The sequence below is a fragment of the Athene noctua genome, chromosome 1 (genome assembly GCF_965140245.1).
Source record: "Athene noctua chromosome 1, bAthNoc1.hap1.1, whole genome shotgun sequence".
In the NCBI taxonomy this organism is placed as follows: Eukaryota; Metazoa; Chordata; class Aves; order Strigiformes; family Strigidae; genus Athene; species Athene noctua.
This window is the reverse complement of record NC_134037.1, coordinates 97,390,164-97,416,716: the sequence shown is the minus strand read 5'-3', so window position 1 is coordinate 97,416,716 and position 26,553 is coordinate 97,390,164. Positions and strand designations below refer to the sequence as shown.

Below are 26,553 nucleotides of genomic sequence, written 5' to 3'. Positions count from 1 at the left end.
CTGTGCATTAATAGCCTAATGGACTTCTTTCACCTAAACCCATCCACTTCCACCACCCACCAAATCTGTTAGGTCTGTTATGTCCAGAACATCCTGTGGCAAAAAGTTTCACACCTTAGCTACAAGTGCTGAAGGGTCATCTGTTGTTTGCTTAGAACCTGCCTCTTACAAATTTAATTCTGTACTTTGTCTCATGTATTGGAGTAGAGAGTAAATATTCAAATTCTGTCTCTATGCCACTTATCTCTAGCCCGTCCCTCCACGTGTGGGGTGAAGAGACCAGCCCTTTGGCCAGATTCTCACAATCACACAATGCCTACTAGGAAAGGATCTGGTGCAGTGAGAGCCATTGCAAGTTTTTACACGGTCCTCTTACTTTAAAGACGCCTGACCAGATGGATCAAATATCTGGCCTTGAAGGATTATCCTATATTACTGGCTTGCTTTTGTTAGAAAACACAAGAAGTTTGGTATAAATCCATAGAGATGAAACAGCTTCTGTTTGTTTGCACTTGGAAGGGTTAATGTGGGGTTTTTAGAGGAGGAGAAGCCTGAAATGTCTCATGTGCTCCAAATGCATTTTCCAGCCTGACTGTAAGGCATTGTTCCCTGTGTTGCAAATCTGGCTAACGTAGTTCTTTATGGCTGAGCAGAGGTGAGTGTCAAGTGAGGTCTCCCAACACAGGCAGCTTCTCCTTTGCTAATGAAGTATCTCGGGGCAATGGCAGTTGCTCTCTTTGGGTCTTTTGAGGAGGGAATGGAAAAACTGTTACCAGATTATTATGTCAGCTGCTGTCAGCTGTACTTCCCTGGTGGAGGGGACCCATGCAATTCTGGGGAGTTGCTGTAAACTGTCAGAGAAGCTGGCCAGTGTAAAGGGACCTCTTCTCATGACAGCAATGTAATAACTGAGCTAGGCCAGTGGAGATGGGATGTGAATGAGGAGGGATGTATTTAAATCCTTGTGGCCAAAGCAGGAATGGTTGATGCTGATGATGGTGGAGCCATCTCCCATATCCTCCTCTCTCCCAGTACATGCATTACAGATAAGATTAGCTATGCTATAGGTGCCTCTCCAGTTCTAGGTGTCTCTTGTATTGTTTTCCCCTTGTGTCTGAGAGGGTTGTCAGCCTGTGATAAACAGTGCTGCTTTTAATCTAACTTTGTTTGGAGCTGAGGTTCTGCAGCAAATGGGCTCTAAATTACAGATGGAGTGAAGTCACTGTATCTTAGTGCAGGGTGGATGAGGCCCCATAATGAAGGTCTGAAGGTCTTTAATCCTTCAGGCTCCTCTTGTCTTTCTGGACTGCTGTGCTTTGTGGTGTCAGTACTGCTGAATAACACTTCTGCAGGCTACAAGCCAGGGGAATGCCAGGGCTCCATGCTGTGAGTTGTCAGAGGAGCTGACGTTCTTTGCAAAGGGATCTCTTTGCAGCACGACTGCTTTGTAGATTGCTGCTTCTTTCTGATGGGTGCTTCCTGATACTTCAATGACTTTTTCTTTGCTAATTCCCTCTGAACTATGTATATAAAATCCTATCTCCCTGCATAGGATGAGAAAGTTAACAGGTGAACACTAGTTTTCCAAGAGAATCCTTGAAACTTGGATATGAGTTAGCCATAACTTGTTATCACATTAGCAAAGCCCTGAGTAGAATAATAGAGCTGGTGAGAAACTTTGTGATGGACCCACACAACTACAGGTGACTGCCAGCTGAGTCCAGGCTGTGCTGGGTATTTGTAGGGAGCAGAAACTGAGTGGTGGAAGGAGAGTAAGATTTGCTGGAGACTTACTAGGAAGTGCCACATCCTGAAACTTCACTTGTAGGTAGAAGTGGAGTTAGAGGAGTGTATGGTTTCAGTCGCTATAGTAAGAGCTATAAATCTTAATCAGCCTCTTAAGCTAACAACATAGGGATAACTTGAGAATTGTGTAAAAATTCTTGCTACTAGAAAGGATTATATATATAACAACATGGAGCCACAGCATTCCTCTGGCTCCCATGCTGCAGAAGCAGTATTATTTTGTAACATAGTGGTCTGAGAAGGCAAGGAGGAAATTGCAGGATTAAAGGCTCTACTTCAGTAGTAACACCTTTGTTACCAGCCCCCAGCCACCTGCCGAGTGAGGGCTGTAGTGACTTTGTTCTATTTGTGATTTCTACCATCACACCCTGTGAAATTGTGGCCCCAAGTATGACTTTGGCTATGTTTATACAGAGAGATTCTGGTTCTCATAGTGGCTTTGAGGATAAATCAACTGAATGGAGTTCTCAGATTTGGAGTATTTTGGGTACTAAGGACCAGAGTCTTGGTGTTTTGTGCCTAGGAGGCTTTTTAAAGTGTCTCTTTTTTTTTTTTAAGCTGGTAGTGTTTCTTTTGTGTCTTCTGTTGTCACGAAAGTTTGGCTCGTGGGAGGAATGGATGCATATATGTGGGTGCCTATACCATTGGTCTCTGCTGGGTAGAACAGAATCTGTTCTAGTCTCTTTGCAAGTACTGCCTTTTGGAGGTTTATTTTGAATGGATTTTTAAAAGGATGATCTTGGTTTTGCTCTTCTAACAATATTTGCCCAGGGCTTTTGAGAACAGACCTGTAGTGGATAGAAGTCTGAATTGTAGGCATCAGCTACATTCAGTTCCCTGCAATTGGGGAACATCAGATGGCTGCTGTTTCTGGTGACTGTGGAGTCTGTGTGTTCATATACCATAGGCTCATTGGTGTATACCAGACTTCCCTAGAGCAGTGGTGAAGCATCAGGACTTGCTGGTTCTTTTTATTTATTATTATAAGCCCCCAGTGTTTTTGTCTTTAGTCTTCCCCTGCAAAATCATCTCAGCTTGGCCTTGGGAAGAGCAGGGGGAGATTTAGAAAAGGAGGTTTGATGCAGACTGCTGCAAGAGAGCTGATGTGGGGCAGATGAGAGAGTACAGAGTCCAGCTGTGCTATGTGGGTTTGGCCTGAATGGTATTTTGATCAGCCTCTTTGTGCCCCTTCCCAGTGCTGAAGCCAGCCCCACTGTACTTTTCTCTGCATAGTCCTCTGATTCACTTCACTTATGAAAGAGGATCCCCAAGCCTAGGGCAGTGCCCTGTCATCTCTGTATTTCTAGTCACATTTGGCCACAGTTGAACTTTCCAGGAGTTGTAGACAGTAGATAAGCATAATTTTGCCATGCAAACAGTATGTTCAAAACAAGTGTATAAATTTGTTTATGGAATTACAGAAGCATGAGGGAGAAGATTTGAAACAGAAGACCACACATGTACCTCTTCCCAACCCACCCACCACTTGTGTCCTTACTGTTCTGTGTAACCCAACTTAAGCTCCATGCTTCTGGAAATCAAGTTCAGTCATTGTTCCTCATAACAGAAGCTCAGTTTCTATGTTCTCTGGTTAATGACTCCCACCACTTGCACCCTGGCAGTTGCCAGTCACCATGTTTGCTTGTGCTTGTGTAAGGTAAACATTCAACACAAACGACACCTGCATTGTTAAAACATTGCAGATTCGGCTACCTAGAATGATTCTCTGTTTCCCTTAAATCCATGAAACCACAGACAGTTAAGTAGACTCTGTGCCCCTGCAGAAGATGACATGTCTGACTAAATTTGCGGTATTCCTACAAAAACAGGAATTTTTCTGTTTTCAGCATGGGGCAGGTCCAGAAAACAAGGACTTCAGGTAGTGCTGTGTCCCACCAGCCCATCACTGCTTTCACCGACTCTGCCAGACAGCTGCTCTGTCAAGCAGGACAATGTTCAAGGGTTATGAACCTTGGGTTTGAACTGTAGCTATTTGCAAGGAAATGGAGAAAGGAGTTCGAAGGCAGAGCTGTTATTAAAATGGAAAATGATGATAATAGCAGGAGAAAAAATATTTTAGAAAGCTTTTCCAAACTAGGACAGTTCTGGCTGGAAGTTTAGTTGTTGAAGGACCCCAACTGTAAAACCCAGATCTAGTCTGGGCAGTCATATCTCACTTTTGAATATTTGAAGACTAAACTGAACTTTGTCTATAATTCTGCTGCTTTTCTGGAGGAGAGAGCAAGCATTACAGCCTGTTTTACTAGCATAAATTGTCCTTCTAATGCTGAATATGTCTGAAAAAAATTTAAAGGAGAACTTGGGAAAGGCATTAGATGCTAATTTGAAGGTCTGTTTGACTCATTCCTTCCTTTTTCCTCATATTGTTCCATTGCTCGAAAGTACCTTTCAATGTCTCATAATCTCCCTTGTTTTCCCACTCCTAATTCGGAGTTTCTTATAACTGGGAGGATGGCACTCCCTCATTCAAGATCCAGCAGTGTCCCATGGCAACTGCAGCCATTGTTGACCTGGAAAAATAACACTGGGGAAATTTAGTAAAATATATTTACTGAAGCCAAGCAGTTGGGACCAAGAAGAGCTGGCAGCAGAGCCCTATGCTGTAAGATGCCCATGTCTTCAGCAGCAGCTCTGTAGGCAGTGTGGCAGGGAGAAGGTAAGTGAGCACTGGTTTCATTTCTCCAATCTGAAGTCTGAAGAAATGAAATTTGATTCCCCATAGCAGAGATATCAGTAGTCATTGGTGAGCTCATCATCCCTTTCTGCTTTTGTGCCAGGAGCCAGTGAGTGAGACCAACTCAGGCAAAGTCTTTCTAAAAGCATTTGCAAGGGGCTTTACTTAGTTGCTGAGATTCCCTCGGGTGCCAGGGCTCTAAGTGAATGAGCCTGTGTCGCAAACAGCCTTATATGTGGCAGCACAGGTAGCACTGGCCTCTGCCAGGAAGCCACCTCCCTGGAAGTAAACTCATTCCCTCCCAGAGGGCGATTGGTTATGATGCTCTGCAGCCTGCGTCCATTCTTAGTTCAAGCTGGGAATGAAGGGGTTGCCTGAGGTCACTTGTATCTTTTCTTGCCTGCTTCTCATGGCACACACCCTCCACTGCACCAAACCACCCTGTTGGTGTTTTCGGTTTTTTAGGACAATGCAGCCATTAAGTGAAGCCTGTTGGGAGATTTTTTTTTTTCTGCCTTAGGAGTGGTATTCCCTTCTTTTGTAAGCTCCCAGATGACTCTTAATGTAACTACTTTTGATCATATGATAGAAAGCTAATTCTCTTCTGTAAGCAAAACTGAGAGGAACTCCACTTTTAATAGGGTGGGGGTTTTATATTGTCTGGTGTATTTCAGGACTTTAGACGCTAAGGGTGATGGAACCCTTAAGGACCTGGGCAATGCTGGCTGCAGCTAGTTATCATTACTCAGTTGATAAGCAGTAGTGTGATGAGAAAGACAGATATTTTTTTTCTGTCTCTAGTTTTTTAATATCTCCTGGTTTGTCTTTCATGTTAAAACTTCCTTGAAGGTGTAAGCTTTACACTCAGTTCTTCTTAAATACCATCTGGTTATTCTACACAACTCATCTTTCCTTACTGGATATTGATGCAAAATCAAATGCATGGGGAAGTTTTGTCCGTGTTTCCATCTGTCATGGTAGGAGTCCTTAGTCTGACAGAAGGCATGTCTGGTGCTGGAGCTGAAGGACTGAGGTGTAAGACTGAGATCCTAATCAACAGGAGGCTGCTGTCTTTGAATTTCAAATCTGATGCATTTCCTGAGGAAAGACTGGAGGGTGGATGGGCACCTGTCCTTTTTCTGGCTTGATTTGTGCCGTGGCTTCTAAACATCTATGTGAATTTTAGTTTTTCTTCTCTTTAATTTTGCATGTTAGGGTACTGAGCGTATGGGGCACAGTCCTGCGTAACCTGTTCTAATTGACCCAGCTTGAGCAGGGGTTTAGACTAGACCAAGAGGTGTCTTCTAATCTAAACAGTTCTGTGACTTGTATGCTGTAGTTGAAGCCATGATCTAGTGGGATCTTTGATGTGGAGGTCAAGCTTTCTGCTATAGCAATGCCACAATTCTGAGTTTGTGAGGAAAATGAGGCTGTACTGCCTCAGACAAAAGTAAATCTATGGCTAATATAAGACAGGGACTGTGCAAGGAAGGCTGGACACCTGAGACCGCTGTGTTTAGTGGAATGCTTTTGAAGAGAGAAAAGTGTTGCTGTTAAAGCCTGGGAAGAGTCAAGGGAGAAAGCATTTATCTCCCAACTAGTCAGAGCACTAGTCTTTGATTCCCTATATCTTTACAGTTTCTGGAAATTCTTATTATCCATACAGACAGACAGTCCTTTTTTTCATCTTCCATTAATCTTTGCCTGTGTGGTGTAGTATAGAAAGGAGTTTCACATGTAAAATTTCAACTCTGCAAGATGAAGGATTAGTCTGCTATGAATGATGATTCTCTGTTAGGGAACATGTGAGCTAGGGTCTCATACACAGGAGCTTGGGAGACTACAGTTCCCACAACATGGATATAATCTGTGGAAGGATTTACTAATAAAAAGAGAATGTAACATTACTAAAGTAGATGACCATGCTAAATGACAAATGCGAGGAAAATGATGCCTCTGAAGACTGAACAGGAGGATATTTGCATGAATGTAACCCGCACAAGATCAGAGATGAGAGGACTTTTGAAAGACAGTACAGGTCATGGGACATCAGAGGCAGTGAGACTTCTGGGTCTTATCTGCTTATTTCGTTCATGCACAAAATGAAGAGATGCTGGATTTTAAGGCTTCTATGGTTAGCCTGTGATCTATATTATGAAAAGACTCCAATTTCTGAGAATATTGTCGAGAACAGGGGTAAAACACCACCAGTGGGAATAATGGGAGAAACCAAGTCTGAATGTTGAGCTGGTGTGTTCTTCCAAAAGAAAAGATGGGTGTCAGGGAAGAGTGGTCCAATAGGTGTCTGTAATTGCCTTGATCCTGAAAAACATTTGGTATGTTGCTTGTAAAAGTCATAGTTGGTTAAAGAGTGGGTACTTTTCCATGGCTAGCATCAGGAGGATGATTAACAAGAGTGTAGGAGCCCTTTTTTTCCATAAAGCCTTTTGTCTTGTCCTACCACTTTAAATTCTCTAGTATATAGTATGTGATCAAATCCACAGACTGGGTATCTTTTTTGTTTGAAAGAGATTTCTCTTGCAGGTGCTTTGAACAAAGCCTCTAGAGAAGTGTTTGAGGCAACTCATGGGGGATTAGTCTTGAGCTGCTTGTGGGGCTGGGGAGGGCTTAACAGAGGAGAGTTACCAATATGAGACTAGGGCCTAAAAAAATGGTACAGGGAGGAGTGAATATTTTGGAAGCCCCAGAATGTTAGGCATGAAGACCTTCAAAATGTCAATCATTGACTGAAATCCAACTCCTATCTTAAGCATCTAAAGCCAGTGACATTCTACAGTATCTCTTTGACCTGCATGTGCTAGATGTCATTGCCTCTTGTTTGGAAGTAGTTCCATGCAATGTATTGACATTTACATAGTACAAAAACTGGAGCAGATACGTTTCCCACGCAGAGCTGTTAAACCTCACTGTAAACCCTGCCACATCCAAATGAAAGGTTTTTGTGTGGGAATGAGCCACAGACTAAGGTCAGTACCTCTTGAGTTAGAATTGGAGCCTTAGCTTTTGTAATGAAGACAGGACCACTGTCTGTCTGTACAGCAGCTAGCACAATGGCACCTCAGTGTCAGCTGTCCCCTCTATGAACTACCATGGCACAAACAAGGTATTATACCTGTTCTGGGGACAGCTAGAAGTCTGTTAATTTGGCAGTGTTCCTCAGTGCCAGCTGCCTTTATTAAATGATGCATGTGTGTGAGTACGTACAAGAAAATTGTAGTTGTGGTGGGAAAAACAACCCCCTGCATTTACTTCAAGAATATCAGCAATGGGGGTAAATCTGTGCCACTTTTCTCATTCGTCATTTGACAGCTGGGAAAGTAATTTAAAAACTATTAAGGAAGGAAAATATTTTCTGTTTTCTTAAAGGGCAATGTGCATACAGAAAGGCAAAAGGTAGCTTTAAAAAAGGAGGAGAAAAAAGGTGTCAACAGGCTTTTGGGGGAACCAAACCCTCAAACAAAATCCTGGAGGATGGTCACAAAAGAGGTCTGTTTCCTTAGGAGTTATCAGATTCAGTATCAATCAGAATTTTTCCACTATTTCTGTTTCTCTGCATCAGCTGTATATCTCTCATAGGCACCTAGTTAAGTGTAGTTGCTGTTCTGGGTCTCTGGGAGGCTGAAACACTTCAAAGACACTTTCTTAGGAATGGTGGTGGAGGTGAAATGGGTCTGTATCAGTATAATGATTGCATGTTGCCTCATCTATAAAAGTCAAATACAGCACATCAGACACTTAAAATGGAAACACTCCGTGTAACCTTTTGAAACATATTGACACTGGATTCTTTTGTGGGCAAGTAGCTTGAGACTCATCTAAGAATGATGCTAATGTTTGTTGTTCTAAATAAAAAGGTGTAAGGAATAATAAAGCTCATCTTGCCTGTGATCGTGTTATTCCAGAACTGTCTTACAAAAGCTTCTTTTGAAGTATTGCATTTTCATTTGACTTATTGGTTTTATCCCTTGCCAGAGACACATACTAAGCTGCATAGCTTAGAGATTTGATCTTAAAACTTTCAGGTATGCTCTGTGCAGCAGAACAAGTCACATTAGGAACAAGGTAGGTAGGGCTTCCTCTACGTAGGAAACTCAGCAGCAATGGGATCTATCTGACTCACAAAAACTTGGTTACAGATCTCAACCTCTCTCAAGGGGCAACTACCAAGTTTGTTCAGTGTTAGAATGTGTTTTGAGTAGGTGGGTATTGGGGTATACAGCAAGTGGTTTGGTGAAGTCCATTGGCTGATCCAGAGCAGATGTTCCTGAAAATTCCTGGTAGACAAAGTATGTGAATTGTGGTTAGTCTTGGCACACTTAAGGGTGTTCAGTGGTACTGTATGATTTTGTGCTGGTGGGGACAGTTGTTAGCAAGAAACAAGATTTAACAGAAATGCAATTACATTCTTCAGCAAGCTGAGTTTATTCTTTGGTGGCTTATGTGTGTGTGTCTTCAAGGGGGAAGCATGGATACATACATAGGATGTCTAAAGTTAACGTGCCACTTCCATTTGTGGGTGCCTTGCAAGATGATAGTGCTGTTTACAGGATGTGACTTTATTTTGGTGGTGGGTTTTGGAGAGTCAGTTGTCCACATGTGGATGTGGTAGACCATGATGGTTATAAGCTGTGTGTTTAGGAGGCTGAGGGCAGGGTATGTTCGTTGTGCTTGGGGAAAGAGTTGGTGGTGCAGTAAGGTGGAAATAGTGGTAGGCTGTGTGTTTTGTGTTGCTGCAAGTAAGAGATATGACAAGAGTTTGAGGTTGGGAGATGAGGATGTGTATGCAGGGAGGTGCTACAGCCGCATGTGTGTGGTTAGGTGGGGTGGATGCCTGCAGGATATGAGAGGGGGGGTGTGGGGGAAGTGGCTTGGGCAGCAGCATGCGATGTTCAGTGTTCATGATGAAGCCTTTTCTTTCTCCTTATCCCCTAGATCTCCTACCCCCCAAGTGATGAGGACAGTGACGACTCTGAGGAAGAGAACCAGGAACTTGCTCAGATCGACAGAGGTAAAGGGATGAGATACAAGGGTCCTGGGATACTACAGCTGAAGTCCATTTTGCTTTTTATTTGTGCTCTTGGATGTGCCTCCTTCTCCATCCCCAATGTACCACAACCAGATGCATTACATCAGTCACCTTGAAGGCTTTGAGACCTCACAGGGAGAAGCTGGTGTTAATAGATGCTGCAGGTGCACTTTTCTTACCAGGGATGGATGTTAACCACATAAGGCCCTAGTGCTACATACATGGGGTAGAGAAAGTCTACAATTGGGCCAGCAGCAGAGCTGGGACTAAAAATTTATCTTCTATTCCATGCTTGTGTACCTGTGTCACCTTTGTTCTAGGTTTCTGCTTCATTGCCATTTTGGGTTTTAATCTTCACTTCCTTAATTCCCCTGGACTCATTGATTAGCTTGCTCCCTTCTTCCTGTATTGTTGGTATCGGGCAGCCCTATTCTTGAATCTAGATGAGAGTCTTTGTTAGAGGAGAGACAGATGCTCTGCTATTGTTTTGGACCTGGTATGAAGCAGCTTAGAGCTGCAGGTGAAACCTGTAGTAAATGAAACTGTTGAGCTATGCTGCCTTTGCCATTTGTGCATGCCCTGTGTTTTATTGTTGTTTAGCCAAATTCAAGTGGATTATTATGCAAAGGCTGAAGTTGTTATATTGCTGACCCATAGGTCATGTCATGTCAAAATTCAAATCCCTGTTCCATGTGCTTAACATAGTAGCTCAGCAGAACAGGTAAAGCATGCCCAGCTTTTATGACAAGCCATGTAATAGAAAGAGGACTTTTACTTCCAGAAACAAGATCTCTCTTAATTTGAGCCACAGACATACTGCTTAGAATAATGCAAATTACTTGCTTCTTCTGCCCTGAGAACTGGTCACTAGAACTTAATGTTTTTAGCTGGAAGCAGGTGCCTAACAACACATTTGTAAGATCATGTTTTCTCCATGTTCAGGGATTGAGGTTGGTGGCAGGTCCATGTTCTTGCTCTGCAACTAGACTTCCAGGTGGTAGTTTGTGAGGGGATGTCTAGCAGTCTGGCCTAAACAAAGGTATGGAAACTTCCAAAGGGAAGCATTCAGCTGGGTGGTGTTTCTTCTTGGGAGGAAAAGATGGGAGAACAGCTCAGAAGTTTACTTTGGGGGAGATTAAAAAAAAACCCCACAGGTCAGGAGAAAGCATGCCTGGTTATTAGGCCATGGGACACAGATCTGCTCTGCCACTCCTCTATCTCCTCCTCCCACCAGAGAGAAGACGGAATTGTACCTTGACCCCTCTGGCCACCAACCAGCTCCAGAACCAGGAGAACCAATGCTGCAAGGTTCGGGCCCTCTTCCATGCCAGCCTTGACCGCCACAGCTCAGAAGAGGAGCTGGAGCGCATCAACCGAGAGTTCGCCGCTGAGAAGCGGAAGTGGTCCCAGGTCAGCAGGCTTGCCTGCTGCAGTGACAGCAACTACACCTCCTCCAGTGACGAAGAAGTGAAGAACTTGTGTGCAATGTCCTTCCGGCCTGTGGCAGAGCATGCTGATGGCCTGCACGCCAGCCCAAGCCCTGTGCTGTTCAGTGCCTCCCCTCCCAAGAGACTCCAGCCCCTAGTGCGGAGCCCAGCCTCCAGACCTTTAATCTTAAAAAGTGTTGGGGCGGGCCTTGAGCAAGTCATGCCTTGTAAGAGACATCGACAAGGATATGGGGATAAGGTCAGCAGGCCCAGCCTTGACCTGGAAAAAATGCAGCAGGTAAGGCAGAACTTCATATGAGGAAAGCAGCATCACTTGAGAGAAGGTGGTGTAGGCAGAGACAGAAAAGGGTTATAGAGGAAGGGTTCAGAAAATTAATAGGGTTGCTTTTTGTGATCATATCTTCAGGGGCATAACTGGTACTTCTGCTGTCTAGACTAAACTAGGCCTAAGTGTAGATACCTCTCTTGAGGTAAAGCCACTGCTACTTGAGTGGCTTTTGCTACAGTTGGGCTGTTGTATTGCTACCCCCATTAGGAAAGCAGCATCTGTACTGTCCAGTTCATTGTATGACACAGGAACAAAGTCACTGGAGTTCACTTTTGTCAGGTTACCCCTGCTGCTGTGATCTGACCCATACCATTTACTCCAAAATAAATTAATTGCTTAGGGGTGTATAAAGAAATTGTGATAAAAGTGGTTGTAGACTTGATAGATATCTCCACACTTGTTGACCTCCTTGAGCCCAAGAGTCTCTTTATGCCTCCTTGGAGTTTTCCAGGAATGTAAAACAGTGCTTTCTGCCTTCTTGTGTTTGTAAAGTGTTAAGGTCTTTACAGTTTGCTCTAGATCCATTTAGTTTTGATTTTGCAGGACTTTTGTAGGTGCTGGGGATTGATGTGTAAATGCTAGGAGTTTGTCTCATCTCTGCAGAGGCTGGGAAATGGGGCATGCCTGGTACTGGTGGGGTGGGCTGCCCTGCGCAGTGCCCAACTGGTGCCTCTCTTTCAGAAGGTGTTGCTTTAGAGTTAGTATTTCAGCTTTCTCTTCATTATTTGTTTTTCTTCTTGCACTGGTGTAGTGTCAGTTTGAAAGAGTATCTGCAGACATCTGCTGACCCTGGTAAATTGCATTAACTTAAAAGACATTTGTTTTCAGTTCTGAATTTCCTCTCATTAGGGAAGAATTTCACTGCCTCTGGTTGGATGTACTAGTTTTAATCTCGCTACCACTACCCCCTTTAAGCCTACAAGGTGGACCCACTAAAAGAAAAGACTATGTATTTTATTTTCCAAGATTTATGAAAGTGAGACCCCCTCTGTTTCCCCATTACATTGTTCCTTGTTCTCAGTCCTGCTGGCAGCATACATCCCATGAATACATAATGCAGAGACTTCTGGTTTCAGTACAGTTTTACTCACCCCCTCTTCACCCTTCTAGCCAAGTTTCTGCTCACAGAACATTCAAAAGACCCAGTCTTGCATTTCACATCACCCAAATCTTCTACTGATGCTGACAGACTTTAATTAGTGCCACATCCTAATGAGAGGAGAAAGCTGGTAAGCCTGTGCCCAGCCCTCTTTTTTCAGAGTGCATGTGAGTAAATAGAGAAATGTTCCTTTTGGCCCAGGTGCTTTCTCTGACTTGGATCCCAGGCACAGCATCCACCTGCTCTGCCTTAAATTCCTTTCAGCAGTGTTTGGGAGTGTGTTGGTGAAGGTTAGGGGCTAATTTAAATAAGCTTTCCAAACTGTTGTGGTTTTTCTGGGAAACCTTGTGAGAATGATTTGTTTCCTGGTCTGTTTGCTCTTTACACTTCTAGATTAATTGTGGCAACAATTTTTGCAAAAAGTTGAGATCTGGAGTGATGATGGGCATGTGTTTTTAAATAATGTTTTACTGTAGATGTCATTAACACTTCCAGGTTGTGGAATCTGTGTTATAAAGAAAGGATATTCAGCTAGTGGTTTTAACTTAAAAGTGTACTTTTTTTTTTGGGGGGGTGGGGAACATGAAAAGTGATGTGCAGTCTGAATACTGTAACAGTGTTTGGTCATTTGTATTATTTTTATAGTTGGTTAATTTTCAACCAGTAACATCTTGCAGCTTTATGATGACTTCTTGCTTGCTACTTGTACTTGTTGCTGCTACAAAAATCACGATAGAAATAACAGTAGTGTTGCAGATTCAGTCTTCTGCTGACATTTGGATTCTCATCAGCTTAGCTAAAATCAGTGATCTCATTTATCTGAAATCTGAGTTTTGTTTTGAGTTCTGCCACAAAATCCTTGTATGAAGCTGGGCAAGTGTTGTTCAGTACCTCCATTCCCCCACCTGTAAAATGGAACCAGGGTGTGAGTTTCTTGGTCTGTTTTGATTTGCTAACAAAAATACCTCTTATATTAACCACCTGGGTAGCACTTGGCATCATGTGTGTTTTAGTCAAGATAAGCAATGCAAATGAGGAATGATAATATTAAAGTGGCTACTCTAAGGCTTCATCTGGGCTCTGAACATCAAGCTATTCTTGCTTTGCAATTCTTAGCCTTACTATCATGTGCTTGCCCATGAGAACACATCTGAAAGCTTGATCAGATGGAAAGTTTTTTGAGCAGCAGATGTGGCTTTCACTCTTGTCCCTGAGCCTTACTTTCCATTCCTGCAGCTCTGTGGAACTGATAGATGACAAAGAGTATCAGACAAGATTAATTTGTGCCAGAAGCAAATGTGTTCTGAGACGACACTTTTTGGGTGCATGATGTGTTATGGGATGCTCAGTGGTGGATGAGATGTGGAGTGCTTTGTCTTTGCATCAAATCCTGTTCATGTTAGATGGTGATCAAACATTGGTCCAAAGAATTGTGGTGTGGAGTGGTGCTGTGTTGGGATGCCTAAGCTATTCCTTGCACTGAACAGACAAGGCAGCTTTTGTAGGAAGGCCTTGAATCAGTGGTATGTGGTATCCAAATGTCTTCCTGTGTTCCAGTGTTTGGATGCCCTTTTGGTAAAGGAGGGGAGCAAATTTTGTAGACACAAGTGGGTTGGGGGCAATCTGAGTGCTTTCAAGGGGTTAGGGAATTGCTGTGCTTCTACCTCCATGGCCTGTGGATAAATGGAAACTTTCATTATCTGGGCCTTTCTGTTCAGTCTCCCTTCGCAGGAAAGCCTGCATAGGAGAAGGTTTAAAAAGTCCCTTCTGGTTAGGTGCCAGGCCATGCCTTTGCAGCTTCATGAGGCACTATGATTCTGCTCATTTGTGCCCCAACCATGAGTTTGGACAGTTGGCAAGTATATTTGCCACTCTGGCTGTCTGGTGAGCTGGCCACCCAGCCTCTTCACTATTGAGGCTGAGGGAGGGCAATTCAATGCACACTTATTTTCACTCCTCCAAAGGGCTAGAAAACTAGCACAGAACACTTTTCTTCCTTTCTTTCATCTAATTGGGCAGAAATACCCTGGCTCATGCAGATACCTGCGTTGCTGCAGTGAATGCCCTCTCCCAGCCACCCCTTGACCCTTGGATTCCTGTGTTCAGTTTTGGGCCCCTCACTACAAAAAGGATGTTGAATGACTCGAGCGTGTCCAGAGAAGGGCAACGAAGCTGGTGCAGGGTCTGGAGCACAGGTCGTACGGGGAGCGGCTGAGGGAACTGGGGGTGTTTAGTCTGGAGAAGAGGAGGCTGAGGGGACACCTCATCGCCCTCTACAGCTACCTGAAAGGAGGTTGCAGAGAGCTGGGGATGTGTCTCTTCAACCAAATAATAAGCGACAGGACAAGAGGGAATGGCCACAAGTTGAACCAGGGAAGGTTTAGACTAGATATTAGGAAGTATTTCTTCATGGAAGAGGTTGTTAGGCGTTGAAATGGGCTACCCAGGGAGGTGGTGGAGTCCCCATCCCTGAAGGTGTTTAAGAGTCGGGTTGACATAGTGCTGAGGGATCTGGTGTAGTTGGGAACGGTCAGTGTGAGGTTAATGGTTGGACTAGATGATCTTCAAGGTCTTTTCCAACCTAGATGATTCTGTGATGGTCCTTGGACAGCGTTATTACATGCAGGCCCTGCTGCCAGCCAGTTGCTATTTAATGAAGGCTGTGCATGTCCTAGAAAGACTATGTCTGCTGCCACCTTGTTAACTTCAGCAGATCTGGCTTTTTTTGGCAGTGCTGAGAGCATGAGGTCATAGAGAGCAGGGACATCCTTTGGCTCGAGGTGAAGGCACCAGGGGATGCAAGCGTCAGCTGAGGTGTAAGGAAGTCTGGGATGTCACAAAGACTCCTTGGAGCTGTTGAGCTCATTCCCAGGGGATGAGACTAACTTGTCTTGACACATTGTGTAAACTGATAGAGAGGAAGTAAAGGTTCCATCCTCCTGTGCTGTTTAGTGCGACTGCCTGGAGTCTTTTGAAATCTACATTCAGCAGCTTGAGAAGTCAGTGTAGCATTTGCAGGGAGAGATCATAAGAGATCTGTCTTGGAGGAGAGTAGCTTTGGGCTGGTGTGATGAGCAATCCAAATTGTCCTCATTTACATGTGGGTAGGTGGCTGGTAAGGAAAGCATCATTTTAAAGTAAAAGGCAGAGTTTGGGTACATGGGTCTATTTCCAGTTATGCTATAAAGTCACTAGGTAGTTCTGAGCAAGTTGTGAAACTGTTCTGTCATGGTTTGCTTGCATGTATGAGTAGATAATATCAATACTGTTGTCTCATGGAGGCTTAATGCATTATTTAAAATGCTTTGAGATGCTTAGAAGAAAAAGGCCAGTACAGAAGAGAAAAACAGATCCTGTGCTAACATTTGGATTTTTCACAGCAGACACTGTACCTCTTTGGGCAAGTAGTTTCAGTGCATGACAGGTAGGTGGAACTTGGTCTTGGCTTGATGCTGAAAGTGGCCTGGGTACAGTGTGAGCCCTAGTCTGGGTTTAGCTGTGTAATATCAAGCCCAACAGTCCTTATCCTCAATATTTCAATACTGGCATTTTGGTTGGACTGGGCCTGGCACTGAAAGCTTTCTTTGGGCTGATACTGGTTGCACAGAGGCTGCAGGATGGACTTACCACATGTGACCAAGGACCAACCTGTGACCTCTGGTATGCTGGGGTCTGAGCTTTGGGCTGCTAATGGCTCCAGGGTGAGATTTCGATATCCTTAGCGCAGCTGGGCTTTGCCCTTGCCTGTCTCTCCAAGACTTGACAAATAGCTTCCAGATAGAGAATGTGTGATCTTGTAAGTCCTTTTCACCTCTCAGCCTCCCATTTGAATCCAGACCTTGTCAGTTCCTGCAAATTGATATCATCTGTTTGCCCATCTGAGCTTGCCTCTGTGCTGAGGGGGTGCTGGAAAACCTGCTGCTGGTGCTGGTTTCATCACTGTCTCTGCCCTGGGCCTTGCTCTCCAGAGTGAGTGAGTGGATGGAGTTCAGGGGCCTGTGCTGAGCGTAATGGCTTACACCATTTCCTACGGGGCCCAGTGCCAGAACTTGTCTCTTCCAGGTGTGAAAAGTTGGGCCATAGCAGTTCTTTGTCCCTGGGTGCAGTAGAGTGCTTGTTGAAGCAATATAACAAGGAAACTGTTGCAGAAACTGATTGCGCCATTACAGAATGAGAAATCCTGCTTCTGGTAACCTGCAATTTTTCTTTTATTTTTCACCCCCAGAAATATTCTACAGCAGCTGTTCCTCCGGTGCAGGAGCCCCTGTCTATCTCATCCCTGCCAGCATTTGGCACTGAAGTAGCCAGCAAAACAAATGCTATGCCTGGCTGCTGCGAGGCAATCCTAGCATGAAAAAGTTTGGGGCTGAAAATGATTGATTAGATTGTCCAGTCTGCTTGCCTGCAAGGATGTAGCTCTGCGGCAGGAGGCTCTGTGACTAGACATGTGTACCACATGAGGGGGTGATGGGGCATGGTAAGGTCTTATTTGTGCCTTTGGAGGAGCTAAGGAGAATGTTCTCTTCTGGTTTGTTGTTTGTTATAAAGACTCTGGCTCAGTGCCATCTAGATGATGTCTGGTTTGCTGATAAAGGCATTTGTAGTCTGACAGTGGTGGAGAGAGAGGGTGGGAAGGTAGAGTGCTGTCTGGGAGGTAGAGAGAGTCAATAGCAAGGGAAGGCATGAGGAACCCCACCCTGCCCCTAGGAAGGCGATTGTGATTCTTCCAGACAGCAGATACCTCTGTTTCTTTCACTGTGTCTGACTATGTCTTCACTGACAGTAAGGTTCACCTGCAGCTGTGGTGCCAGCTTGTAAATGCCAAAGGCAAGGCAGGTAGAATAATAATAGAATCACAGAATGGTTTGGGTTGGGAGGGACCTTAAAGATCATCTAGTTCCACCCCCCCTGCCATGGGCAGGGACACCTTCCACTAGACCAGGTTGCTCAAAGCCCCGTCCAACCTGACCTTGAACACTTCCAGGGAGGCTTTCAGCATCAGTCGTATGACAGAGGTTAGAGCATTCTTATAGAATGGTTGAGGTTGGAAGGGACCTCTGGAGGTCATCTTGTCCAACCCCTCTGGTCAAGCAGGGTCACCTGGAACTCGTTGCCTAGAATTGTGTCCAGACAGCTTTTGAATGTCTCCAAGGATGAAGACTCTACAACATCCCTGGGCAATTTGTGCCAGTGCTCAGTCATCCTCACAGTAGAAGTGTTTCTTGGTGTTCAGAGGGAACATCCTTTTGTGTTTTAAGTCTCTGTCCATTGCCCCTGGTCCTGGCATTGGGCACCACTGAAAAGCACCAGGCTCCATCCTCCCTTCACATACCTGTATGCAGTAAGATTCCCCCCTGACCCTTCTCTTTTCCAGGCTGAACAGTCCCAGCTCTCCCAGCCTCTCCTCACAGGAGAGATGCTTTAGTCCCTTAATCATCTTTGTGGCCCTCTTTTGGACTCTCTCCAGTACCTCCATGTTGCTTTTGTACTGGGGACCCCAGAACTGGACACAGTACTCCAGGTGTGGCCTCAAGTGCAGAGTAAAGGGGAAGGATCACCTTCCTCAGGCAGCTGGCAACACCCCTCCTAATACAGCCAAGGATACTATTAACTTTCTTCACAGCAAGGGTGTGTTGCTGGTTTATGTTCAATCTGGTGTCCACCAGAACCTCCAGACCCTTCTCTGCAAAGCTGCTTTCCAGATGAGTGACCCCCAGCATATACTTGTGCTTGGGATTGTTCCTCCCAGGTGCAGGACTTTGCATGTCCCTTGTTGAACTTCACGTGGTTCCTGTCAGCCCATTTCTTCAGCCTGTCAAGGTCTCTGGATGGCAGCACAATGCTCTGTTTTATCAACTGCTCTTCCCAGATTTGTGTCAGCAAATGTGCTGAGGGTACATTCTACCCCATCATCTCATTAATGACACTTCTGCTGTTCCCCCTTTAATCCCTTTCTTCCTTGTTTTGCCTGAGTGCATTTTTTTATCTTGCTTTTTAACTCATACAAAGGGGCAACGGTTTGATGGGGAGATGGACAAGTGAGCCACTATGAGTGCTTCTAGAAATATTTAACTATCTTTTTCCGTGGGTATCTGGCCATGTAACTTTACCTTCTTTTCCTGGGAGTTTGCATGTTGGTGAATAGCTATTTGGACTGCAGTGGGACCTAAATATCAACTGGGCTGCCTCCAAGCATGAGCCAGTATCCAGAACATATGCTGAAATATCTGAAACCTGGTTCCTTGAGGTGCTGCTTTGCATCATGAAAGAGAGTGGGGATTAGGTTGGTCGGGATGATTTAGAATGCACCAGAGGGCTTGGTTGAGGAAAAGGAAGATGAAGGAAGGAAATTAGATGTGGCTGAAGTTTGAGAGAGTATGTGTTGAAGACAAGAGATCTGTGGGATAGGAAGGGGAAGAGGAGGGTAAGAATGGGTGGAGGCAGCTAGAGAGTAATTTTCTTGTATTAAGGTTCTCAAGGGGACAATAATAGCACCTGGCACCAGTGGCAGTGAATTATGAGCCTCGGGTTAAAGCCAATGGCTTATCATTTAGATTGGCAGGCTTGCTGGCTACCTTCCCAACCCTGCTGTCTTTCTTTTTTTTTCTCTAAGCTCTAAAGCCTGGTAAGAAGGTATTAGACTAAAGCTGATTCTTTGGCTGCAGAGCAGAGAGAGGAGATCAAATGGGCATATGGGCACCACTGGCATGTGTCCCTGGGATGTGACTTAAGGAGAAGTCCTGAGTGATGCTGGTGAAACTGTGTGAAGCTTGAGGTCTAGGTAGGTAGGTAGGCCTGTTAGGGGCAGGTAGGACTAGAGGGAGAAAATTTGCAGGGGCTGGGGGGGTGTTAAGTGTCCCCACCTGAAAGTGATTGCCAGAATATTTGCATGTGAATGGATGAAGTTGGGGTCTTGACTTCTAATTTTTCTCTGAAAGCACCATGGAGAATAATTCCTACTGAACTAGTAGAGGGAAAAGCCCAGTCTCCCATATCTACTGGCAGTGGTTTATGGTAGGACTGCCAGCAAGCCACAAAAAAAATCACTCGGCAAATCCTAGAGATCCAAACTGCAGCAACAACACATCTGGTTAAAAACCAATTTGAGATGGGGTGAATGGCAGTTATGGAGTGGGTGCTGGGTTGAATACCCAAAGGTGGCCATCATGCAGGATATCCCTGTTCTGTCTCTGTGTGTTGGATGTTGCAGGTCCTTTTTGAAGAAGGTTTTCCAAAAGATGTTTTTTTTCTTGTTTTGAAGTACAGTGCAGGAGGGTAATGCTGGCATGGTCTCTTTCCCACTCGCTGAATTCAGCCCAAGTAGCCTCGAGGGCCTGGCAGATTAAGAAGTTTTGCTGCAACCTGTTTATATTTTCCAGCAAGACCAGTTAGTAGATGTTGCATGGAAGTGAAGGTCAGGGCCTTTGCTACAGTCTCTACTCTGGAATAGGGCTGAATTGTCCTCACCTCCCCCAGCCTTGGTGTGTCTGGACTAGAAGTACTGCCTGGGTTGGGTCCCAATGTGGCTGTTGAGTTGGCCAGATACCTCTCCCTTCCCACTCCTCCCTCAGCATGTGGCTCATTGTGATACAAATATCTCATCCTTGCCTGGGGAGAACTAGGAGTTTGCAGGCAGCTTCACCATATGCTGTCACTGCCCATGTTGTATTTGGTCTACGGATGAATGGATCTCTCTTCAGGCGTGATAAGTTACATCTTTTGCTTATGGTAGCAACCTCTCAAAAGGAGAAAGCCTTACAGTTTACTTTTTTCGGAGGTGGGGTGAGCTTGAGGAGACTGGAAAGTGTAAATGGCTATTTAGAACCAAGCTGGTTACTCCTCTTAGTCCAGAGAGGGTCTGATGATGGTGGGAGTTTTCTGCTTTTTTTTTTTCCTGATTATTATATAGATTAAGAAGCTGAAATGAGCAGAAGAGATAGGCTTTTTCTTTTGTTCCTACCCTACCACCACCACTAAGTGTTGAATGCCAGCTTAAGCACTTACACCAGTGACCAGTCTCTTAGAAGTCGGCACTCACAAGATACAGGGGCTACTGCTTAAAAATCAGATAGTAAGAGACTTGTTCAAAGCATTACACAGAAATGATGGTAGTAAGGAGTGGAAAGCAAGAGCTTGTTTTTCCCTTATCTTTCCACCGGCACTGCTTAGCCCCATATCTCTGAAGCAGGACACCTTCCTTGTTCAGCACGGCTTGGTACTGGTGTTTGACTGGTGGCACAGGTGTGCTTTGCACCCTGCATTCTACCCACAGGGCACTGCCTGGGAGTGAGAAGGAAGGAGGGAGGTGGTAGTGCAGACTTAGAAACGGCAGAAACAGGGTGGTCATGTGATGGAGCAGATTAACTGTTAATGCTGGGCTTTTGTGCTCCGGTTTTGCCACCAGAGACTGAAAGCAAGCAGCTTGTCCCATAGTATGTCTGAGGTTTGAAAATGCAGCAGCCGTTACTGTTCAGTAGGCAAAAGCTGGATGAGTTTTAAGGCCAAGCCCATGACTAGAGTAAACACTCTAGGAAATACTGTTTTTGAGACAAGCTTTGGTGTGGTAGAATAGCCAGCCTGGCTGTCAACAGCACAGCTGTCCTTGGCGTGGGCTGGGGTTTAGCTCTGATTTTCTGCCTTAGCTCTGAAGAGCCTCTCCATTGTTGGCTCACATGAGAACCACACTGCTGGGCTCTGCTCTCGCTTTCTTTCAGCTCGTTGATGTCAATGGGAGTTTTGGGCAATTGTCCAAATCTCATCTCACAGGAGGAGGCACTCAATAGAGGCATTACTTCTCATGTAGATGGAGACAGTTAAACCGGAGCAGATTCACTTCTAGAACTTCCTACCCTTCACTAGAGCTGTGTTTCCAGATGTACACTTCTTGCTGAGTTGCAATTGGTCATCATTTCCCCAACAAGTCAGAGATGAATCTTCCCTCTCCAAGCCAAAAACATAATTACGTTTTTTCTAAAAATCAGTGTCTCAACAGGATAGGTATCCTGGGGGCCACAGGTAAATTAAAAAGCACAAATAAAGATACGTAAGAGAAACCCTATTAAGTTTGCTTGTTTTCCTCATTGGCAATAATCTTTGCAATCTCTGGTTGGATTTGGCTTGTTTATGCAAAGCAATTTCCATAGAAATGAACTTGCAAAACTGAGGATCCTCTAAAGTGTTAAGAATTTAATGTAAATGAGAAGTCTCTGGTCATGTCTATGCTAGGGCAAACTATATTTTTAATTCTAAATGTGCTTGTATTAAAATGCTGGCATATCCTTGCAAGCTATAATTTCACCTTCTTGCGTCTGATTATGAAAAAAATAGGTTGAGCAGTTATACAATAGATGAAACCCTGAATTGCTTTGCAAGTTACTTTGCAATCTTATTGTAAGCATGCTCATTTTTGACAGTATAGACAAGTCTTTTGCCTACCTGTGGAGACTTCAGGAACTCCCTGTCTTCCATATTGCTTCAGAGGCTCATCAGACACTCTTATCGATTCCAGCATGATGGTATGTGAGCATAATATGATTAAGAAATAAGCAACAGTTTAACAAATTTTCCAAGTTGTAAAGCTAGTGGTTCTGTGGAGTGTCCAGTATAAGTACAGATACCCTTAAAATGGAGCTAGTCAAATGTCTGGAGTTCTCGCTGCAGTAGACCTGTTACTTGTTACATTAAAGGCGATGTGGTTTGCAGCTGGGGAAACTGCCATAGGTCAGGGAATGCCCTGAGTTTGTTCAGGAAAGTCTGTTACTGCTATTGTTTGCTGTATGTGCAGGAAAGATAGACAAACCTCACAAGAACATGGTGTACCTGGCTAGATAAGACTGTATATTGAGCATACCTTAATGTAAGTCTTGAAACCTAAGCTGTAGTGCTTTGTTTAGAGCTCTGATTAAAACAGCACAGTGAGTTCATGATACGTGTATTTTCATTGTAGTTCTGAATTAGATGTGCTATCAAATCAAGCTCTTAACTTGTTTTCAACTTAGTATAATTTCCTGTCATCCTCTGAATAACATGGCCAGCTCTTTTAGTTTCTAAGTGTTGTTAGAGGAATGAGTATAATTATGAGCAGTGGAAGTGGTGCTCTTGGAAAATGTTTTTTTGAGCAGAGAGACTTCTAGTATATCTTTTTAGTATTCTTGTATCTTTTATCATACACCTAATGTTCTTTTTCAAGTCTGACTGCTATAAGAAGTGTGAAAGGCATTTTTGATGTGCTAATTCTTCCTGTCTGCATTTTGCAGACTCCTCTACTATGGGCAGTTATGCTAAACAGCCTATGGAAAGACCCTAGAGAGGAGTGAAACGGTAAACCACAAGAAGCTGAAAAAAATACCAGATTGCTATCTCATGGTATGGCTGCTGGTATGGCTTAGAAGTAAAGTAACTAGTGCTGCAACTGTGAGACTTGCGTATGTTGCTTGGTCCACTCTATAAAACTCTGTACTGAGTGGAGACACTGGTTCATTTGCTTTCCAGATGCAATCACTTGCCCTCAAAACTATTCATATAAATGTGGTATAAATTTTTTTATTATCAACTGTTCTCTGCACAGAGGACCTTAATGAACTTGGCCTTGAGACATTCAGGCCTGCCTTTGTACTCTGCTCTTTCTTCTTTTAATGAGATGATGTGAACTTCTGCCCTTCTCCAGTGTGGTGTGTGAATGAGCCCTCTTGGTCCTAGGACATGGCCATTTCGTAACGTGAGATGGGCCAAAATCCTGAACTGAATAAAGGAAATGCTGAAATGATTTTTGGGTTAAAATTGATGCATCTGCTATGAGCACTGGCATGTGTTACACAGCCTCTGATATGGATCTTACAGGCTATGGAGTTGAAGGTTTATTTCCAACTATTTGGAAAGTAGATCTTGATACAGACAATGGAGTGGCATGGATGAGGTCAGCAGTTCTCTAGCTAGTTCTTTGTGCAGATTCAGGCATGGCTGTAAGGGTTGCTGTGCTCTGCTAACACTTGTTTAGAAGGGTAGTGGCCTGCTTCTGGCTCTGAGCTAGCACATGGCTGCTCTTGCATAGGGGAGGTTCAGAAGGTTGGCAGGAGCAATGTGTAACCTGTGCTGGCACCCATAAACAAGTGGAGATGCTGAAGCTCAGTGCATTGGAGTGTCCAGGGAAAAGAACTGTTTGCCAGATTGGTTTTATTGCTTTTTACATTGGGGAGGCTTCTCTGGACCAGCTTCTGTGCCACCCTGAGCCATGTGCAGTCATGAGGATGTAAACAAAGAGTATGCAACATGGTATTGGAATCCACAAGTGCTGATCACCAGTGCTGAAGGTAACCATATACCTACTTAAGAGGAAGGACAGAGCACCAGGAGGAGGATACTGGCTCTTTTGAAATCCTTGCAAACTGTTCATAGGGTACTGACCTAGGCCAGCCCTTTCAAAGTTGGTAGGTCAAACTCATCTCAAGCACTGAGCTTCAAGCCACAAACGCCGCCCCAGGTCCTGTGTGCTGTGTAGCGTTGTGCTGTGAGGCAGGTGTGGGCAGACACTGCTTCATGCAGGCATGGGAGAACATTCTCCAAGTGCGGTAGTTAGTTATGTGCTGCATAAATGGATTAGCTCCTTGCAGTAAGAGGCCTTTATCCTATTAGCTAACTAGGCACTTCAGCGTGTTCCCTTGTCATTAAGGTGTATGTGAGGTTCAGCAGGGTAGGGGAATAGGGGGACAAGTAGATGGGGAATGTGGGAACAGTTGGGTTACATCATCAGTTCTCTCTGTGATTATTAATGTTCTACTATTTCCACTTCATGGATGTCTATTTGAGGGCAAAAAGTGGTCTCTCTGGTTTGTTAATCATCTTTTGGCCTGTAATTTCTAATAAATGTTTTTGTGTAAAATTATTTTCATGTGCTCTTGTAAACAAATCGGATCTCACAAATAGGCATAGTCATGTGAAAGGAGAAGCTGAAATACACTGGGGCTGTGCAGACATGACGTGTAAGTGTGTGTGTGTCTTGGGAGGAGGAAGAACGGGACTCTTGTATCCTGCATTCAGACTCTGTGGAGCCCAAGCAAGCCCCATGTTTTGGGGTGTTTGCTTGCTTGTTTGTTTGAGACAGTCTTGTTTTGATTTCTTAGAGCTGTTTATGCAGTCAGCCTGCATTTGGCTTTTTCAAAGTTTCTCCACTACCTGCAAATCCCAGCTTCTTATCTGAAGATGTGACCTTAGTGTTTTCTGCTTAAAGTTGCTTTTGTGAGTGCTCCCAGCAGCACCAGCTGGACCCAAGGCAAGGTTCCCTCAGTGTAATGTTCTTTGCACTCAGCTGGAGAGAGGGTGGGAGGTGATCCAGAGTCACCTTTTGGGGTTTCTGTTGTGAAAAATAGTCCATGCCTGTCTTCCGTGCCACTGAAAAATCCTTTCCACATTTAGTGCAATGCGTATACCCCATGTTGCCATATTTTTGAGAAACTTCTCTAAGACCAACTGTCTGGCTAAGAATGTGCTGAAAAGGTGCATATTCCAGGCTCTCCTAAGACAAACAAATTGATCTCCATTGGACATTTTCTGTGATGGATTAGATAGATACAGTGTGGGTTTTGGACCTCCTGAAAAGTCCCTTGTGCTAACTATACCCTTTATGGCAGGTTTTTGGGCTGACAAACAGGAAATCATGGCCAAGACTTTATAGTTTTAAACATAAATACTTGATAACATCTAAAACATTCAGATTGGTTCAAAAACATGAAGAATTTGGCTTAAAGCTAGACTTGAAACAACTATGAGCTTTTTTTCTTTTGCCTTCCATGTGTACAGCTATCCTTTCCTCTGCCAGGTGGACCTCTGCAAGCATGCAGTCTCTTCTGGAAATCTGCTGTCCTGGATGTTGAGGCTGTTCACTTTCTGGCTGATATGCACGAGTCGCTGTGGCTTGTGCAGAGCCTTTGGAGTGTCTTCTAGTTGTTCATTTTCAGCTTTCAGTTAGCTGAGGATAGTGTAAAGGTAATCTGGCACGTACTCTGGTAGTGCCTGTGTCCTTTGGATTTGGAGCAGCCATCTGTGGATTCTCTTTCTCTTTGTGTCCCTGTAATGTCACAGCTGACAAGAGTCTGTACCTTTCACTGATTTTAATTTTTTTTTTCTTTCCCAGGGTATACAGCTGTATGACTTTCAGAGCCCTCTCTGTGTCTCCCTGCTTAGAGGAAACTGTTTACTCTATTGCCTGACTTGTGCTAATGTCTTAACCCCTTCTTGGTGCAGTCAGGGACAGCATTTAAACAGCAAATTCTGGAAGCATCTGGGACTACTTGTTTCAAGCCCCCAGCACTGCTGTCACCCGTGTGCTGCAGCAGCAGAGCTGAGGGGAATGGGATAAAGTCACAGGAGGCAGTGTGCCTCGTGCCCTAGCTCTGCCTACTGCAGAAGTCTGTGGGGAAGGAGAGCTTTGAAGCCACGTCTGAGCCAAGTCACTTCAGTCGCAAGCTGGGACTGCAGAAGCGAGACAAACTATAGAGACATCAGATGATACGTTAGACTAGACTGGACATTCCCTGTGGACAGCTTTGGAGCCAAGGCCAGGAATGAAGGGAGGAAACAGTTACTTTGGCAACCCTGAATTAAAAGCCTTGTAAGCTTTTTTTCTCAGAAGCTGCTACCATGCCTGCCAGCTGTGAAACTAGACTCCCCTGTCCCTTCGCACTCCTCCTCCCTTCCCAGGCTCTAGTCAGCAGGAGGGGCAAGCTCAGCATTTGAACTTTGGTAACTTTGGCATGTGCAGATGAGTGATATGGAATTAATGGATTCTGCCCCTTCTTTATGTTTTTGTAACTCCACAGGTGCTGGAGTTTTCAGTCAGGTCTGTTTCCTGCACAAATGGAGCTTTGCATTTTTTCCAGGCCTCAAAGAAAACTCAGCGAGGGATTTAGGATTGGCGAGAAGTGAATAGATGGGCCATCTGATGTACCCTGCAGATCAGCAGACTCAGACTCTGCCAGACCAGCAGGGGAAGCAGCTGCTGAGCCAGAGATGCTTCATACAGAGTTTCTCCATCTCCAAATTCAAATCAAAGGGCTAGTGGTAAAAGTGCCAGGGCAAATCTGGCCTGTTTTATCTGTGCCTAGAGGGACAGGGTTTCTGTACAGATCCAGAACA

At 44.4% G+C, this 26,553-nt stretch overlaps 1 protein-coding gene across 4 annotated transcripts in view; it reads left to right on the top strand.

The window, feature by feature from the left end:
• LOC141956423 (uncharacterized) overlaps positions 1-26,553 on the top strand; it is a 61,010-nt gene that overhangs the window by 10,039 nt on the left and 24,418 nt on the right. For all 4 annotated transcript variants that reach the window (XM_074897051.1, XM_074897053.1, XM_074897052.1 and 1 more), the window contains 2 exons: positions 9,455-9,530; positions 10,783-11,273. In XM_074897051.1, coding sequence (XP_074753152.1) covers positions 9,455-9,530; positions 10,783-11,273 — 567 coding nt within the window. The remainder of the gene's footprint in view (positions 1-9,454; positions 9,531-10,782; positions 11,274-26,553) is intronic.